At 42.7% G+C, this 18,028-nt stretch overlaps 1 protein-coding gene across 6 annotated transcripts in view; it reads right to left on the bottom strand.

Annotated features, from left to right (window-relative positions):
• The window catches only part of Esrp1 (epithelial splicing regulatory protein 1), a 56,400-nt gene that overhangs the window by 15,052 nt on the left and 23,320 nt on the right, over nucleotides 1-18,028 (bottom strand). For 4 of the 6 annotated variants that reach the window (XM_021160314.2, XM_021160313.2, XM_085839499.1 and 1 more), the window contains exons 10-13: nucleotides 14,838-15,139; nucleotides 13,570-13,788; nucleotides 11,335-11,533; nucleotides 7,073-7,241 (exon numbers count right to left, since the gene is read on the bottom strand). In XM_021160314.2, the coding sequence (XP_021015973.1) occupies nucleotides 7,073-7,241; nucleotides 11,335-11,533; nucleotides 13,570-13,788; nucleotides 14,838-15,139 (889 nt within the window). The remainder of the gene's footprint in view (nucleotides 1-7,072; nucleotides 7,242-11,334; nucleotides 11,534-13,569; nucleotides 13,789-14,837; nucleotides 15,140-18,028) is intronic. The other 2 variants (XM_021160315.3, XM_021160316.2) reach the window with 1 other exon arrangement.

Below are 18,028 nucleotides of genomic sequence, written 5' to 3'. Positions count from 1 at the left end.
ACAGCAGATAAGAAGCCAGTGCGGCAGCATAGCGGGTAGAAGCACCTACTGTTGAGTCTGAGACCCAAGCATGATCCCTGGAACCCACGTGGAGGGAAAGAACTGTCTGTCTCTGACCTCTACTCTTGGAAATGGAACATACATATTCACACCCAGGTCAACATCCAATGAATGCAGATGGAATAAAAACTTAACTACAGCAGAGCTACATAAACTAAAACCAAGTAGTCAAGAGCTGGTGAGGTGGAGCAAAGGATAAATATACTCGCTGCATAAACCTGGTGATATGAATTCTGTCCCTGAAACCCGTACAAATGTGGAGGGTGACATTTAACATCATAAAGGACAATTATATTCAGTTCCTGAGGTAGCAATTATTGAAACAAAAATTAACCCAACAATGGCAACAATTCAACTCACAAAAGCACCATGAAAATTGCAACCAGCTAAAAAGCTAAAAAGCTCACCCAGTATAACCCGCATTTTCTAGCTAAGATCTAGTGTAGTAAATACCCCAGAAAGCAAGCCTTTTGCCTCAACCTTGAGTGTCAGATCTATAGGCATTAGCGTTTCAGTGTAGCTCAGTGGTAGAGCATGTGCTTAACTTGCCTGAGAACTCCAGTGGGATACCCAGAACCACAATTAAAAACAACAGCAAGGCTCAAGAGGTAAGGTCTTTGCCCTACAAGCGTGAGGACCCAAGTTCAAATCAGCACAACGCATGTAAAAGGCTGGATGTGGGAGTGTATGCACCACTCTCTGTGGTGGTGAGACAGGAAGAGAAGATGGAGCCCTGGAAGCTTGAAGGTCAACTAGACTTGCCTCAAATATAAAGGTCACCTTAAAACACCCAAGATTGTCCCTAACCTCCACATGTGTGCTCTGTGCAAACATATATATAAAAAAAATTTTTTTTCGAGATTGGGTTTTTCTTTGTGTAGCCCTGGCTATCCTGGAACTCACTCTGTAGCCTAGGTTGGCCTAATAGAACTCAGAGATCCACCTGCTTCTGTCTCCCAAGTGCAGGGATTTAAAGGCATGCGCTACCACTGCCCAGCCACATACAAATTTAAATACACTAAAGCAAAACAAAACTAGTAAGTTCAGTTTGTTAAGTGGTTATGGAACAAAATAACCAAAAAATAATAGGATGGACTTTGACTCCTACCTGAAATCCTACCAAAAACCAACCAACCAACCAAACAACAACAACAATAACAACAAAACAAAACAAAAAAAAAAAAAAGAAGAAAAGTCAACTTAAGTTTATGTACCTGCAAGACAGCTCAATCCCCAGAGTCCGTGTAAAGGAGCACAAAGCCACCACAGATGCCTGTACTCGGAGACGATAAAAGGTTTAAATAATAAAGAGCTAACTCAAATTGAGTTACTTACCTAAATATGAAACTGAATTTTTTTTTTTTTTTAAAAATGAAGCTTTGTACCTATGGTTAAATTTGACACCAAAAAGTGAAGTTAAAAAGACAGAAATAAAAGAACTTACACACACACACACACACAGACACACTCATTTATACATACCTCAAAACAAGTAACAACACTGTGCTAACAAGATAACACAATCAGATGCTTGCCAGTAAGCAAGACGATCGAGTTCAACCACCGACACACACATAGAGAGACAGACGTATTAGTGCACATCTGTCATCCCAGTACAGGGGAGGCAGCACTGCCAGGTGGGATCCTGGAGCCTCCTGGATGAATTGGCAAGCTGCATGGTCACCAAAGGCCCTCGTCTCACAATTATAAGGTGAAGGTGAGGGCGACACCCAACACTCATCTCTGGCCATCATATATGTATAAAAGGACATAAGCGCATATGCACATCTACATCAACGGGGGCTGGGGGGGGGAGAGACAGAGACGTGGAGAGAGGGAGGAGTCTGGATCTACACAAATAGTTAAATGCAAATCTTTACAGTTGCCTGTTATATGTTAGGTACAAAAAAGGAGTGTGTATCTATTGTACCTTACTAGAGATGCTATAACATGAGGCTGGGTAGTAAGAGAGCAGGTGAGGAACACAAGTACAATGTTCCCAAACGACCCTTCAACTCCCAGCCTAGAGCATCACTTATCAGTCCTCATGTACACTCATATCAGTCATTTAACTTCTACCCTGGAAAGAAGGAAATGGGCTAAGAAAGACCAAAGACCAAACGGTGGTGCCAGAGTAACACTAGACCCAAGATGCTTCCTTCCACGTAAGGGCAGCTGGAAAAAGAGACTGCGCCTCAAATGTGTGACAAATCCAGGAGGTGGGGCCCGAATGACGAACTTAAGAAACAGGAAAACACAGGCTCTCGTTCTGGAAACCACATCACCACAGCTGTGAAGAACAGGATAAAGTGGGACACCACCACACTTGCTCCCTCTGTGTGTGTGCACCAAGAGCACAGGGCACAGGATCCTTCCTCTTCAGACAAGGTTCTGACAGTGGGTACTGTAGGCAGAAGTTTCTAGATATGGAGGTTAATGTAGGAACTTAAAGCTGGTCAGGATGCAGACAGTGGACTGTGCAACCAGAAATGGGATGTCTAAATCACGCACACACCCCAACCCCCACACACACCAAGAGTCGGGAACCATCACACAAGGGAAGAGTTTAAAAGCTAGAAATTGGGAAGGGGAGGACAGGAACTAACAGTGCTTTCTGGCCATGACGGGGCAACTGCAGTCTGAGCTCACAACAGTGTGGCCACCTGTGTAAGTTATGTACGAGATCTAACAGGCAACATTCCAGTATGGGACGTGCATGCGTGTGTGTGTGTGTGTGAGTGTGTATGAGGGGGGGGGGCACACCACACACCGGTGCCTAACTGAGGAGACCCGGACAGTGGATAATAGTTTTCTTTAAAGAGGGTGGTTCCTGGTAGGTCAATTTCACTCTAATGCATGGTCTCACAGTCATGAGTAGACTGGCAGCACAAATTGGAATCAATGAGATATTAAAAATATAAACAAACATGAAGTTGGAGGTGGATAGAGAGGTGGATCTGGGAAGAGCTGGGAGAGAATGGGGGTGGTTATAATTGAAAGACATTGTAGGAAACGGTCTGTCTGCCCGCCTCCCACCCCACTTAGCCCTCTCAATCTCCCACTATACAGGAAGAACCTTTTCAAACACAAAGATCCCATTTCCCCAGAAAATTATGACTTTTTTCTTTGAAATTATGGATTCCAATCCATAGCTGCCCAGTACACGTCAGGGGCTGGCTTCTAGCTCTAAAACTGAGTAAAAATTCCTAATTTTATAACTCAAGATTTGACTTAACTACCCGAGGACTCTGCAGAGAGACAGTCCAATCATGTCTTCACATCTGTATTTTCACTAGATCCTAACTTATAATACCTGTTTTTACATTTCATATTTCCTAATAAGTCACACAAACTTCTCTGTAGAAAAGTTGTGCACGTACAGTAGGTCAGGATGATCAGCATATAAGCACAAAGCTGGGCAGTGGTGGCACACACCTTTAATCCCAGCACTTGGGAGGCAGAAGCAGGTGGATTTCTGAGTTCGAGACCAGCCTGGTCTAGAGTGAGTTCTAGGACAGCCAGGGTGACACAGAGAAACCCAGTCTCGAAAACAAACAAACAAACAAACAAACCAAACCAAACCAACAAACAAAAAAGCTTAAATGCAAAATGTTGTTAACAATTGTCTACCAGATAACTTTCTAAAATCAAAGACCATCATGAGTGGCAATATTTCTCTCTCAAAAACATTTAATACATGTGTGTATTTGTGCCTGCACATAGGCAGCCATGCACACCATAGCACATGTGTAAGTCAGTTTGGGGGAGTTGGTTCTCTTTCTCCATCCACCACGGGGAACAACTCAGGGTGTCAGGTTTAACAGGAATATTCCCTGTCCCCCAAATTCCTTCAAATACCACTGTTTTTGGGAAACAGTGTTAAAAATGCTGGCTGACCTTAAACTCATTATGGATCTCTGGATCTCCCCTGAGTCCTGGGATGGGAGATGCACAACCATGCTTGGTTTATGCAACGCCTATGAAGGCACCCGGGGCTGTCAACACACTAGACAATCACTCTAGCAGTGAGCGAACCCAGGCTCAAGTTGTCATTCGTCTGCAAAGAGAAGCTGTAAGTAGTCCTTGTTAAGAGAAATGGGACCAATGCAAGCTCTGCATCCTGCTGGGACGCAGCATTCCAATACAAAGGTATGGCATAAGAAGTGCTCTGAGAAGGCCTGCTTGCATAATCACCTCTGCATCCTCAATGGCTGAGAGCAAGCACACGTGTGGAAACCAACAGGAAATGCTGTTTCTAGCCTTGCTGGTAGGAAGCCTGGAGCCAATGTTCATGTCAAGATTCCCCATTTGAACTTTAAATTCTCATCTGAAATCTACAATTCCAAAGCAACAAACACTTCAGCACTAAACGCACCACTAGCTCTCTGGACCCACAACTCCTGTTAGCCCTCCCTTCGGGCGCCAAGGTTTTCCTTCATTCTATCTTTGTTTTATACTTTTTTTTTTTTTTTTTTTTTTTTTTGGTTTTTCAAGACAGGGTTTCTCTGTGTAGCCCTGGCTGTCCTGGAATCACTTTGTAGACCAGGCTGGCCTCGAATTCAGAAATCTGCCTGCCTCTGCCTCCCAAGTGCTGGGATTAAAGGCGTGCGCCACCACTGCCCAGCTGTTTTATACATTTTTGTTTTGTTTTGTAAGTTTTAGACAGGGTTTCTGTGTAACCCTGGCTGTCTGGGAACATCTACAGTAATGTTGGCTGGCCTTGACCTCAGAGATCCACGTGCCACTGCCTCCCGAGTACTGGATTAAAGGCATGTGCTATCAAGCCCAGCCCATGATTTGGACTTTTAATTGTACGAATATTAACTCATGTGTACACTGTCAATAATGAAGCAAGCATCTAACATCCACAGAAAACAACTAACATATATGTATGTATAAGGAACTCTTCCAAGAGTCTATTTCACCTAAGAAGCAGATTTGCCACTGAAAATGTTAGGTAACTAAACCTAAGTTTACTAGTTATGCCAAGATTATAAAAACAACAATAAAACTCAAAGTATAGTTACCATAATACGGAGTCTAAAGCCAAGTGATAGACTTTCTGACTTAAAACAAGGGTGTTTTGCAAAGCTAGGTTGTTATTTGAGAATGAAATCCTATGCTAAAAATTAGGAAAGTGTTTTTATTTGTTTGTTTTGCTAGACCATGAAAAATAGGCTTGGTGGTATACAGCAATAATCCCTGCACTCAGGAGATATGGGCAGAAGGATGAAGGCGACATCAAAGCCACCCTAGTAAAGGAAAAAGTAAGCCATATATGTCTCTGGCATTTCAATTCAATACTCGTGGTCTCCTTTCTAAGAGATGTTTTATCCTAACAGGGCCCAGGCACTGAGTCAGTAATGTTGCCATGGGTACCTACTGAGGCAGAAGAACTGCCTTCAGGGTCAGCATCTTTCCATGCTGACATTTTGAAGGCATGAAGAGGCAGACATCTCACTAAAGAACCCTCCAATGATAAGCGTTTGTATACAGTCTACAGGTCAGCCCACCTCGGTACTCAAACTTAAGTACAGGGGGTCAAATATAGTCCTATGCACAGGAGGTAAGCAACGTACCACAAGCACCCAACCCAAGCCCCTTTCTGGGCCCACCTGGCAACCCCCGCCTCGATTCCTATTCTTATTCCCCAGCAGGGTTTCAATAGCACAGTGTTTTCCCAACTCCTCATCAGCACCCATGATTGACCCTAACATTCTGGTTCCCCACTGGAAGAGGAAACAGGTGTAAAGGCAGGGATATGACAAGTTAGCTTCAGGCCACCTATCAAAAGCCTCCTTACAGATGTGTAAATAACCTCAAAACCTCAGTCTTCAAGACCTTAGGATAAAAGTAAACCTGCTATAAATGGTTTTGCTTCTGTAACACACCCACGGCTCCACAAAGTGCAGTTTTATATGAAGAGAAAGTGGACTGTTGAATAAATAAAGGTACGGAAACACTTTAAAACTGAGAATCAGAATTGTTCCTTATACATCCAGGTTAGAATCACAAGCAGATATATGAAAGTGACTCCAAAATTTCCACCAATTCCATCATTTTAGAAGATCCAAGAAAAACAACCTTTGTTCCATCCTTGGGACCCCATACAGTGGAGTCTCCAAGCTGGTCTAGCTTTCTCATGTGTGCCCTGTGGGGTGTGTGTGTGTGCGCACCACACCATCCCCCACCCCCCCGCGCGCGCACACACACACACACACACACACACACACACACACACACACAAGTCAATAAATGTAATTTTAAGGAAATATGGGTTTGGCATGGTAGCACACAGCTGTAATCCCAGCATTTGGGAAGCAGAAGTAGGGTTAGTGCTAAGTACCCAGTAAGACAGCAAGGGGTACAAAGGTGGACCCTGCAGCGGAAAAACGGTAAAAGGAAAGAAACCCAGGCAAATGAACAAAATACAGGCATTAAGATAAAGCTCTACCTCCCCGATGCACATTCTTTCCCTCATCCAGTGCAACTTCCCGGACACAGCAACCAAAATAAGACAAAGACAAAATGTGTGGATCCCAGGAAAATACTCAATTCCATTCTGGATTTGTTTATAGAAAGTATTTAAGGAGTAAAGAATACATGCCTTGGAAAGTTTAAGTCCCCAAATAAATTATATTTGTTATGGAATAATACAGTTGCTCCTATTATGAATAATTCAGTTTAGTGATTCATCTCCCCTGTTGGTACCATCTGATCTTAAGGAAAAAAGAACTACCTGCTTGCAATGCACTGCAAGAAGGTGGAGGGGGAGAGCCGAGCTCACGTGCAATATAAAGACTATGTTCGCTACATACACCAAAATAAAAGATAGACAAACACACAAACCTCTTCCAATCTGTTGTAACTTATTTGGTCAGGGATATGACCTAAGCTGTAGCCTGCCATGCTAACCTTCACCAAGGTAAACAATATTCTTTTGTGAGCTGAGGCACTGGTTATCAAAGGAGTCCTTTGTTTCCGTCCCTTGTCACTTCCTGTATAACCTTACCTGGGATAGTAGGCTGTGTAGTTCATGAAGAGCTGAGTGCCTGCCGGGTAGTATGCAGTGGAGGGCTGCAGTGCCCGTGGGTTCAAGAGCAGAGAAGGCTGGTAAATGGCAGCTTCCGTAGGAATCACAGCCGTGGGAGCTGGGAATGTGTAGGAGGGAGGAGACAGGCCTAAATAAGCAAAGAGAAAGACTCTGAGACACGTTTGTAACAGCTAACATGGGTGTTAGCACTCAAGCTACAGTTACTCTCCTACCTACATATTTTGTGAAGTTAATTTTTATCTGTGTATGCGTATGCCTGTATGAGTTCCTTCACACAAGATGCATGCAGGAGTCCTTGGGAGCCTGAAGAAGAGTGTTAGCTCTCCCTAGTACGGAAATTACAGGTGCATGTGAGCTGTCGTGTGCGTGCTGGGAACTGACACCAGGTCCTCTGCCAAACAGCGAAGGCAGCTGCTGAGCCGTCACCCCAGGATTGGCTTTAAAGGAAAAGACGACAGTTACTTTGCATCCCAGGTAACTTCCTTTTGATTATACGGATGTTTCCTATCCTTTAGTATGATGTGAAATCAAGAGATTAGGATAAAATGCTGTACCATACATTATACTAAAGCATGTGTGTATCACAGAAACTGCTCTATGCGGAATATGTCATCTCTACATTATGCTGACCTTTTAAAGACAATCCAAAAGATAGGCTTTGAAGCTAATCTACACCTTCAGACCCATTTAAAATAAAAGGCCAACCAGGAAATAGTCTAGAGGAAAGAGATACATAAATCTTTCCCCAAACCAGCTGGTAAAAAGCTGATTTAACTGGGCATGGTAGTGCATACCTACATTGCCAGTACCCAGTGAAACAGAGGCAAACATTATTTTCATAACTTTTAAGTCCAACTTAGTCTATATAGCAAGTTCCAAGCCAGCCACCAGGGCTATATAGTGAGACCCGGTCTAAAAAATTAAACCAAAACAAACAAATCAAACTCCACATATACAAAAATGTGGCTCAAATTTTTCATAAATAAATCAAGGGGCTGAGGGTATAGCTAAGTAGTGGAGCACATTTGTAGTCGGAACGAGGCCCTGGCTTCAATCGCCAGCGCTGTGGGAGGAGGAAGAGAAAAATGCCTTTACTTCCTAGCTATCCTACATATCCCCTTATGAGGAACTCCCTTTTCCTGGAGCTGCTGGCAGTCACTACATCTCACAGGTAGCATGAATGCACTGGACAGACCATGCACCGTGCGAGACAGACAGCTAAGTCAACAGTCTGGGACCCATACTGAGATCCACTAGATCCTGGAAGCAGCAGAGAGCCAAGGGGTAACTTTCACAGGAAAATCTCCAAGACGATTTCTGGTTGTTTTTCTTCTTAAGCGTTTCTCCATCACTATGAAGAATAAGGTAAGTAGTTATCACATGGACTTCTGGCTCAACGTTTAAGTATGTATGTATATATTTATCAATTACAGTGTCATGGGTTTAAGTATTTATGTATATATTTATCAATTACAGTGTCATGGGCCCAGCCCAAGGCTTAGTGCATGTTGGGTAAGCATGCTACATTGCATCACATCAACAGCCCTTGAACTTTTGAAAGAGTCTCATTATGTAGCCCCAGCTGGCTTCAAACTCATAACCCTCTTGCCTCGGCCTCCTCAGTGATGGACCCAGATGTGTACAATCACACCTGGCTGTGGGTACCTTTCACATCATCAAAAACTCTTGCTAATATTAGACAATGATAAACTTTTAGATTATGTTGTTTGGCTTTCAAGATCACAACAACATTAATGGAGATGATCAGGCTAGGCATGTGGCTCAGCAGCAGAAAATATGAAGGTTCTGGGTTCAGTCCTCAGCATCACACACATCATCTTACACACGACATAAAATTATGTAGCCTATGCTCATGACTTGCTTGCAAAAATCATCAAGTGTCATGATCAGGACCTGAGTTTAATCTCTAACAACACACACTCACACAGAGAGAGAGGGAGGAAGGGAGCGTGAGAGACCGGGGGGGGGGGGGGGCGATGATGACGACAGAGAGGGAGAGACACACACACACACACAAAAGAAGAGAGAGAGAGGGAGGGAGGGAGGGGGAGAGAGAGAGACAGAGGGAAAGGGAGAGGGAGAGAGAGGGGTAGGGAAAATATGTAGGTATATATATTCATATTCTGCTTCAAGACAAAGGAAAGTAAAATAAAAATTGTCAGAGGTGAGATTTATTCCTCATGGGAAACTATGGCTATTTATTTTCCTAAAAGAGAAATCAGGTGTCTATGCACAGGTGAGAAAAAGAAAGGGGACTGTGGAATTAGGTTGACTTTTCTTTCTTTGATCTTGAGCTCTGGATGTCCTGGAACTAGCTACACAGACCAGTCTGGCCTTAAACTCTTTTACCTGCCTGTACCTCTTTGCTGGCATCAAAGATGCACACCACACCCATCTAGCTTAAGCGGACTTCTTTATGAACTAAGGTGCAGTGCTGAAATATATTATGACTATAAAATTTATCAAGAAAGTCTTCAGTGGGAAATGTCAGACCAATCAGTATTTAATTAATGCTCTAAGTCTGAGATTAGATTAAAACACAGGCACTTTAAGTCCTGTGGTTGTAATAGAATTAGGCAGTCCCCTAAAGGTGGCAGCAACAGGCAAAATGCGAGCAGATGCAGACCGGCTTCTGATTTTTATAGAAATTAACATTTCTGCTAAAAAGACACATGATGAAATTTTAGGTAAAAAAAAAAATCCCATCTTCATTTTTTGGAAGTATTACAAGTAACCAAAGACACAGTAATAGAGTCTTAAATTTGTATTTAAAGACTAGGTCTTCAGAATCATAATTTTACATACATAAACATGGATTTAAATTTTCTCCTTTGCTGAGTGAGAATCGTGCCTCAGACTTATAGGTCCTGGTGCTCAGGAGGAAGAGGCAGGAGAGCCATTACACTGCAAGGTCAGCATGGATTACATCCTGATCTCCAGGTCAGCTTGGGAAACAGTGAAACCCGTCTCAAAACCACACAGAAAACAATATTCTCTTTTCTTAGAGCTTGTGAACTACAGGGGAGGAAATGCAGGTAGTCTACAATAAACTACACAAGAACAACGGGGAAACGTCTTTGTTTCATGATATCTGATGGATGGTCACTAAAGGACAGTGATTTACAGACAGACAACATTCTAGTATTACCCTACAGTATTTTCTCATGCTCCATCATAAATTTCTAAAGCCTTATATTCATTAATAATAGACAATTAGATATTCACCAACAGCAAGCAGCAGGTAAACGGAATATTAAAGAGTTCAGGAATTCCATGGGAAAAAAAGGATTAAGCCCCACCAAACACTCTACAGCCAGTACTTTATTAAACAAGTTAATTGATATAGTTCCCGCTTTGCTTCAAAATAAAATTCAGTGCCTAGAACTGCCAATTTTAATAGAACCAAGCAAATCAACCCAGTGAAACTTCATGAAAAGGGTTCATATTTTAGCGCCAGCTTTCCAAATGCTCCACAGTTATTAACTAGAACTCGGCTTCTAGACTACGGGGCTTATTCCTCTCGGACAGGATTCCACATGGCTTGCACCCAGCTGCCAATGAGCGAGAGCACAGCTTGCAATTAAGCACTGATCCTGCGATCCAACCAAACAGTGGCTGAACCAATTACACATTTATACACAAGGGAGACTCCTACCCTGCTCACCCCAGATAGCCTGAACAGGATAGCGACAGGAATGCTCTCCAGGCTACCGCTTTCAGGACACAGTTGATGCTCAAAAAAAAGTTAAGAATACAAAACGGACATCAAATCATCCTTCTTGAGAGTTTAACATGTAAAAGAACAATGAATAAATAAAAAATAAATAAAAGACAGAAAGGAAAGGAGCCAGGCAGATGTTGCGTTTTACCTTAAATGCGTATTAAGTTATCTACATAGCCAGGTTGCCTCCCAGAGTCAGTGCTTATCTGGAGTACACTAAGCTTCAGAACCCAAGTGCTTACCACTGGAAAAGCAAGAGTGTAATTTGGAAGGAGGTGTCTGTAGCATGTCTAATTATGAGTGTCCGCAACCAAGGTCTTAAAACGATTATCAGAAACTAGTGATTTCAGATGGGAAAGCCTTATATAACCACCTCGCCTGCCTCAGGAAGAACCACGGGCCCAGGAAGTGACGAAAGCAGCTTAAGCACCTACCAGCATACAGCGTAGAATAGCGCCAAGACCCAAGAAAAACTTACATGGTAACTTACATGGCGGTGGGGATAAGCCATTTCGATTTAAAGTGCCCCCCATTAACACAAAGTTCATCTCCTCAGCTGAACACTGAAAGACTTCAACATATCTGTCCTTCATGGTTTTTTTATGGTACTTCTGCGCAGCCAAGAATGCTCTGTCTGTTGACTTCATCTGGATAAAGGCATCTCCTGATGGGCGTCCCTGAGTATTTGGGGGGAGAATACAAACAAAAGGCGACTGTCTCCTCCAACAAGGAAATAAATGGTTGCTTACAAAGCATGCAAAGTGACAATCACCCACAGTGCAAGACATGGTTAGCCACAAAATCTGGGTGACCGGAGTGATCTACTGAAATCTAACTTGGGTTTCCTTCTCTAATCGCCAGAATGGCCCACAAAATCTTGAAGTAGTAGTTCCGAGATATCATGGCTGAAAAGTGACCCTTTTTTGGTTTCTATGAAGTTAGTATCAAATTTACAGGATTTTAAAAGATCTCCTTGTGACTGTAGTTTCAAAATATAGGATTATATATTGGATTTTTTTCCCCTTCTGAAAAATCCGATTAAATATCATTTGGTGAGAAAAGCTAGAAATATATCCTCCTACAGGAAATGAAACAAGCCAGTGTTGTCCTTTGGCTCTCAGTATTAGTTCCTCTCTGCCTGCCACATCCCTTAGATTGTCCCTCACCCCTCACAGCCTAGGTCAGAATGCACCTTGAAAGTAAGCAAATGAGAGCTGCAAGGTACGAGGCTAAGTGGCTAGATGCCATCTGCCATCCTGGGAACCTTTCTTCTCATGCATCCTAACACCTTCTCCTGAGATTGCTCAAGTAACTATTCAGAGACAGGTTTGTTAGGAAAAAATTCCATCTTGAAAACCAAGCCTCTCTGTGCTGCATACAGCTAGAATATCTTTGTAATATTTTGTATATGAACAAGATTGGAGGGAGAAAAAAGACAAGTTTATAGGACTATTATAAATTAGTTCTCCAAGTCTCTTAGGGAATATTTATATTACACCATTTTTACAAATTATTACCATGCAAGTTACCATAACAGTCACCATACCAGGGAAATAGCAACAAACCCAGTCCAGTCAAGATGGAAACTTAACATCTTCCAGGCAGGTAAGAGCTTGGCCATCGTCAAAGAAGCACTTCCTCCAGGGCATGGAGGTCAAATGAGAGGCAAATCTGTCTACCGGTGTTAATCAAAGGATAATGGTCCCAGGTTAACGACCTGGTGATGTTGAACAGTGAGGAATTCTATTTCATTCTATTTCAAAGGACTCTTAACCAGTAAAGTGAGCTGTGAGCTGTCAGACTAAAGGTGTGTAGCTTATACAGACGAAGGATTAACTAGACAGATGTTGGTGTCCAAGGCCACAGGAGGTTTGACTCCTTCCAGTAAGTAGGAAACCAGTTATAAAAGAGAACAAACCTCCAAGTACCAAATGGAAAATTAGTCAGGAAAAAAAAAATAGTATCTCTCTTATAAGTCTGCATTCAATCCATTAATGCTATGAAAAAAAAAAAAAAGACTTGTTTTCCAAAATTAAATTCTTTGCTTTTAACAGAGTCCTGAACTTTTAAACTAGAGCTTCTTGGCCTATGAGTATTTAAATTTTTTGTCTTGCTCAAGACAGCACAAAATCCTAGTCAACTGTCCAGCACCTAATAGGACTGAATTTGTTTAACCAAAACTCAAGTAGCATCAAGCTAGTAAACACTTCATGGCATATGCAAAGAATTCCATGAGCCTTTGGTAGAAAACCACTGGAATTGTTCCTGGACGCAGCTGAGATCCACACACTGCTACAGAGGCTGTGCTCCAGGCCCTTGGTCTACTTAACGCAAACGAGTGCCCAACACATGCCATGTGCAATGTCCGGACATAAAGTGCTTTAGGACACAGTAAGCTCTTTGCTTACGTTTGGTCTATGACTACTCTCACACTGAAACAGCAGGGCTGAACGGCTCACAGGAAAAGGCTATTTGCACTCATAATACATTTGGTTCCAATCTGATGGACAGATTTCTGTGATAAAAGAAGCAGAGTTGAATTTGAATTACCACACCAACAGTAGGCTAATTTCTGACATATATACTAAAGATTTCTTCTATTTACAGCTAAATCTTTTCAGAGAGGCAATGTAAAGCTTTGGGCTGTTATACTAGAAGGGGCACTTGGTCACAAGAATGAGCAAACACATTTTCCAATAACCCCCTTCCTTACCTGGTGATTCAATACCATGTGAACGCCATGTGTACGAATATCTGTGGAAAACTCCCCCAGGAAGTCCAGAATGTCTTCTATTGTGGCAGCATAGGGAAGACCTCGCAGACGTATACAGTCTCTGACATTCGTGGGAGGCACAAACTGCTGAGGTAGTACAGGGATAATGGGAGGGGTTGGAAGTGGAATCAGAGGGGCTGAGGAGAATCGATTCAGCACCTGCACGAAAGACAAAGCACAAACGACTAAGGAGACCTGCTGCTCCACCGCCATCCCACAAGCCACCACCACCGCATCGCCAAGAATCCTGTTAAAAATGTAGGTACTAGACTTTCTCTGTGTCAGCTGCAGGACACACTTCAGCATGCAGGAAGCACTGAGGCAAAGCCTCAGAAAGAGGTGTGACAGTGGGCATAATTACAGCCTGCCACAGAACTATTACACAGTATGGCTGTGTCTCATGATCCTTTGGGGAATTCATAAGTGCAAAGAAGTTTAAGAAGCTCAGATGAGGGGCTGGAGAAATGGCTCAGCAGTTAAGAACACTGTCTGCTCTTCCAGAGGTCCTGAATTCAATTTCCAGCAACCACATGGTGGCTCACAACCATCTGTAATAGGATCCGATGACCTTCTCTGGTGTGTCTGCATACAATGACAGTGTACATAAAATAATAAATAAGTCTTAAAAAAAAAAAAAGCAGCAGCAGAAGCTCTGATGAAGGACTCATGCATGTCTTCTCTGAAAATGACATCCACTTCTATCAAAATATGAAGTATACAACTGTAATCCCAGCCCGCAAAAGGCAGAGGCAGGAGCAATGTCCATTAGTTTCAGGCTGGTCCTGTCAGTTCTATATGTGGAGTCTTAGGCCAGTCAAAGGTATTTAGTAAGACCATAGTAAACACAATAGAATAAATCAAGGCACACACTCCCCAGAATACAATGTGATTCTTTAGTAGTACCTATCTGGGTAACTGTAATTAAAAGCTAGGCATACTGCAAGCTGTGGACTTCAGTGGTAATGTACTCAGCTCCTTTACACGAGGCACACTCCACCTAGTTTTCCCTTCATGTTATCTTCACGCTCCCAACTGTGAACTTAAAAACGGGAATGGAAAAGCCCAGGTACCACCTCCATGCCAGTTCTCAAATTTCTTATTTCTTAGGTCTTATTTCTGTTTAGGAAGTATTTAATACAAAGAAATACACACCACAACTTAATAAAAAAAGTTAACGCAAAGTTCCCAAAAGAGCCTCTAAGACCGACCTGCTGAACTTCGGCAGCTGTGCTCCTGAAGAGCTCGATGTATCTTTTACCCAGCAACTCCTTGTGCTTCCTCAGCGCGTTCTGAGCATACTCCTCACAAGCAAAGAGCACAAAAGCATCTCCTGTTGGCCTACCATCTGGGTAGGTGACAAAGAGGATGCCTTCCTTCCCTCCAGTGATGGGGCAGTGCTGTCCAAAGAAAGCCACCACTTCTTCAGCGGTGGCCGTGAAAGGGAGCCCCCTCATGCGCACGATGACTTGGTTTTCCTTGGAGAGAAACTGGGCTACCTCATTGGATGTCCCTAGAGAAAATAAATATTAGAAAACACAGGAAGAAAGAGTTAAAGCATCAACATTACCAGATTTTTTTTTAAAGATTTATTATTATGTCTAAGTACACTGTAGCTGTCTTCAGACACACCAGAGAGGCCATCAGATCTCATTACAGATGGTTGTGAGCCACTATGTGGTTGGTGGGATTTGAACTCAGGACCTTTGGAAGAGCAGTCAGTGCTCTTAACCACTGGGCCATCTCTCCAGTCCACATTACCAGATTTTAAAATGATAAAATTCCTGGCAGTGCATGTTTGTATATGCTTCAGGGACTCAAACATGTGCTCCGCCCCTTAGCTATATCCTAGGCCCTTCTGGCAAAGCTCTGAATGTACAGTTAAGAGCCACACCATGCTGGGCATGGTGACACACACCTTTAATCCCAGCACTCGGGAGGCAGAGGCAGGTGGATTTCTGAGTTCGAGGCCAGCCTGGTCTACAAAGTGAGTTCCAGGACAGCCAGGACTATACAGAGAAACCCTGTCTCAAAAAAACAACAACAACAACAACAACAAAGAGCCACACCACTAGTGGACTCATAAGAATATCCTAGGACTCAAGATGTCTCTTCCTGAAAATTTGAAACTTTTCCCATAGCACTTTTAGCAGCGCTCTGAATTTAGAAAGCTGGCCAGACAACCACAGAGTATCCCCTGTTCTTCTCACAGAGAGCTAGTTAAGTCTTCATGACAATTTAAAGACACATAGGTCTCGGGTAAGGAGAAGATCAGCGGTCAGTTTTTGCCTAATGACAATGCGTTCACTGTCCAGCTATACAACAACTAAAAGTAGAAGTGCTGAACCTAGAATGCTTAGGTCTCATCTTCGCTATAGTTTCCACATCTAAACTAACTACTTCATAAACTATGGGAATGAACTAGGTTAATGAAGAATATTGTTGCCGGGCAGTGGTGGCACATGCCTTTACTCCGAGCACTTGGGAGGCAGGGGCTGGTGGATCTTTATAAGTTTGAGGCCAGCCTGGTGTACAAAGCGAGTTCCAGGAGAGCCAGGACTACACAGAAAAATCCTGTCTGAAAAAAAACAGACAGATAAATTATTTTAAAAAACAACAAACAGGCAGATTAATGGACGATTATTAAAAAAAAATCTCCTTTGCTTTTAATTAGGAAATTTTTGTAGAGAATAATGAAAGTACGCAGGCACAGTTGTAACACTTACCAGCATTGTACCCAAACTACAGTATTTGTGTAGCACCGCCATAGAACCTCCGAATCACATCGCACGTCTACAGACTCCCACTGACAGAATCTGCTCATGCAATGTTTACCACACTATGCACACACAGTGAATCCAGTCAACTTGTCCCCAGTTTGCAGTGTGTTTACAATCATCAAAGTTCGGGATGCAGGAAGACAGCAGCAGCTTCAAATATATCTGCTCTCCCCAGCCAGTACCAAATACGGCTGTAGAACGCCACAAACTTTACACAAAAAGTACAGCCTTAACCTCTGAAGCCTTAGCGTTTAGCAGAGAAGGGGCACACTACCAAGCTGGAGGACAGAATACTTCTGTAGAAAACGAGCTGGCAGCCGAAAAGACGCGCCAGTGCTGTGTTATAGAGGACTCGCATTTAGATCAAAGTCCCACTAATATAATCTGGCACCTTGTCAAAAGTCTATTAAAAAGACTTCAATTCTTAGACTCAGCTCTCTGACCTTCAGAGATCTATCCTGAAGAACAGTACACACATATTGAGAAAACTTTACAACAAACTAAAATTAAGCTCTAGGAATTCAGTAGTGATATATAAAAACCTGCATAATAATACATATAATAAATATTAAATTTAACATGTGGTGTTCAAAATGTATTAAAAACGAAGTTTTAAACTGCACAAACAGAACGGAAGCTTACAAAGTAGATGTCTAACAATTACTGTAATAATAACGATAATGATGATAATAATACTGGGGTTAGAGAGATGGCTCACTGCTTACGAGCACTGGCTACTCTTGTGGAGGACCAAGACTGCATCCTCAGTATCCACACAGCGGCTCACAACTGCCTGTAACTCCAGTTCCAATGCTCTCTTCTGATCTCTCCACAGGCACCAGACACACATGTATGTACAGATATGTATGCAGGCAAAGCATTGATGAACACAAAATAAAATTAAATAAAAATAGGTAAAAAGATCAGCTGGCATATCCTGCCTCATTCATATACAAGCACTGCAAAGCTGAGGCAGGAGGATGCCTGGGGTTTAAGGCCAGCTTAGTTTACACAACAAGTTTCTGGCCAGCCTGGGCTGTGAACTAAAAACATGCCAACAAGAGCTGGATCAATGGTTCAGTTGTTAAGAGCAGTGGCTGCAGGGCTGGTGAGATGGCTCAGTGATTAAGAGCACCGACTGCTTTTCAGAAGGTACTGAGTTCAAATCCCAGCAACCACATGGTGGCTCACAATCATCTGTCATGAAATCTGATGCCTTCTTCTGGAGTGTCTGAAGACAACTACAGTGTACTTACAGTGTACTTACATATAATAAATAAATAAATCTTAAAAAAAAAAAAAAAAAAAAAAAAGAGCACTGGCTGCAGTCATGGGTGCCTCACACCTCTGTGTAATTCCAGTTCCCGGGGATTCAATATTCTCTGGCTTTCTTGGGCACTGAGCACAGACATGGTGCATACACATACAGGCAAAACACTCAAACATATAAAATTTAAAAATTTTAAATTAAAAAAAAAAAAAAAAATCAAGCCGGGTGTGGTGGCGCACGCCTTTAATCCCAGCACTCGGGAGGCAGAGGCAGGCGGATTTCTGAGTTCGAGGCCAGCCTGGTCTACAAGTGAGTTCCAGGACAGCCAAGGCTACACAGAGAAACCCTGTCT

The sequence above is a fragment of the Mus caroli genome, unplaced genomic scaffold (genome assembly GCF_978045245.1).
Source record: "Mus caroli unplaced genomic scaffold, Mus_caroli_1 scaffold_6, whole genome shotgun sequence".
Lineage (NCBI taxonomy): Eukaryota > Metazoa > Chordata > Mammalia > Rodentia > Muridae > Mus > Mus caroli.
Note: the sequence above shows the minus strand (reverse complement) of the source record. Positions and strands in the feature narration are given on the sequence as shown.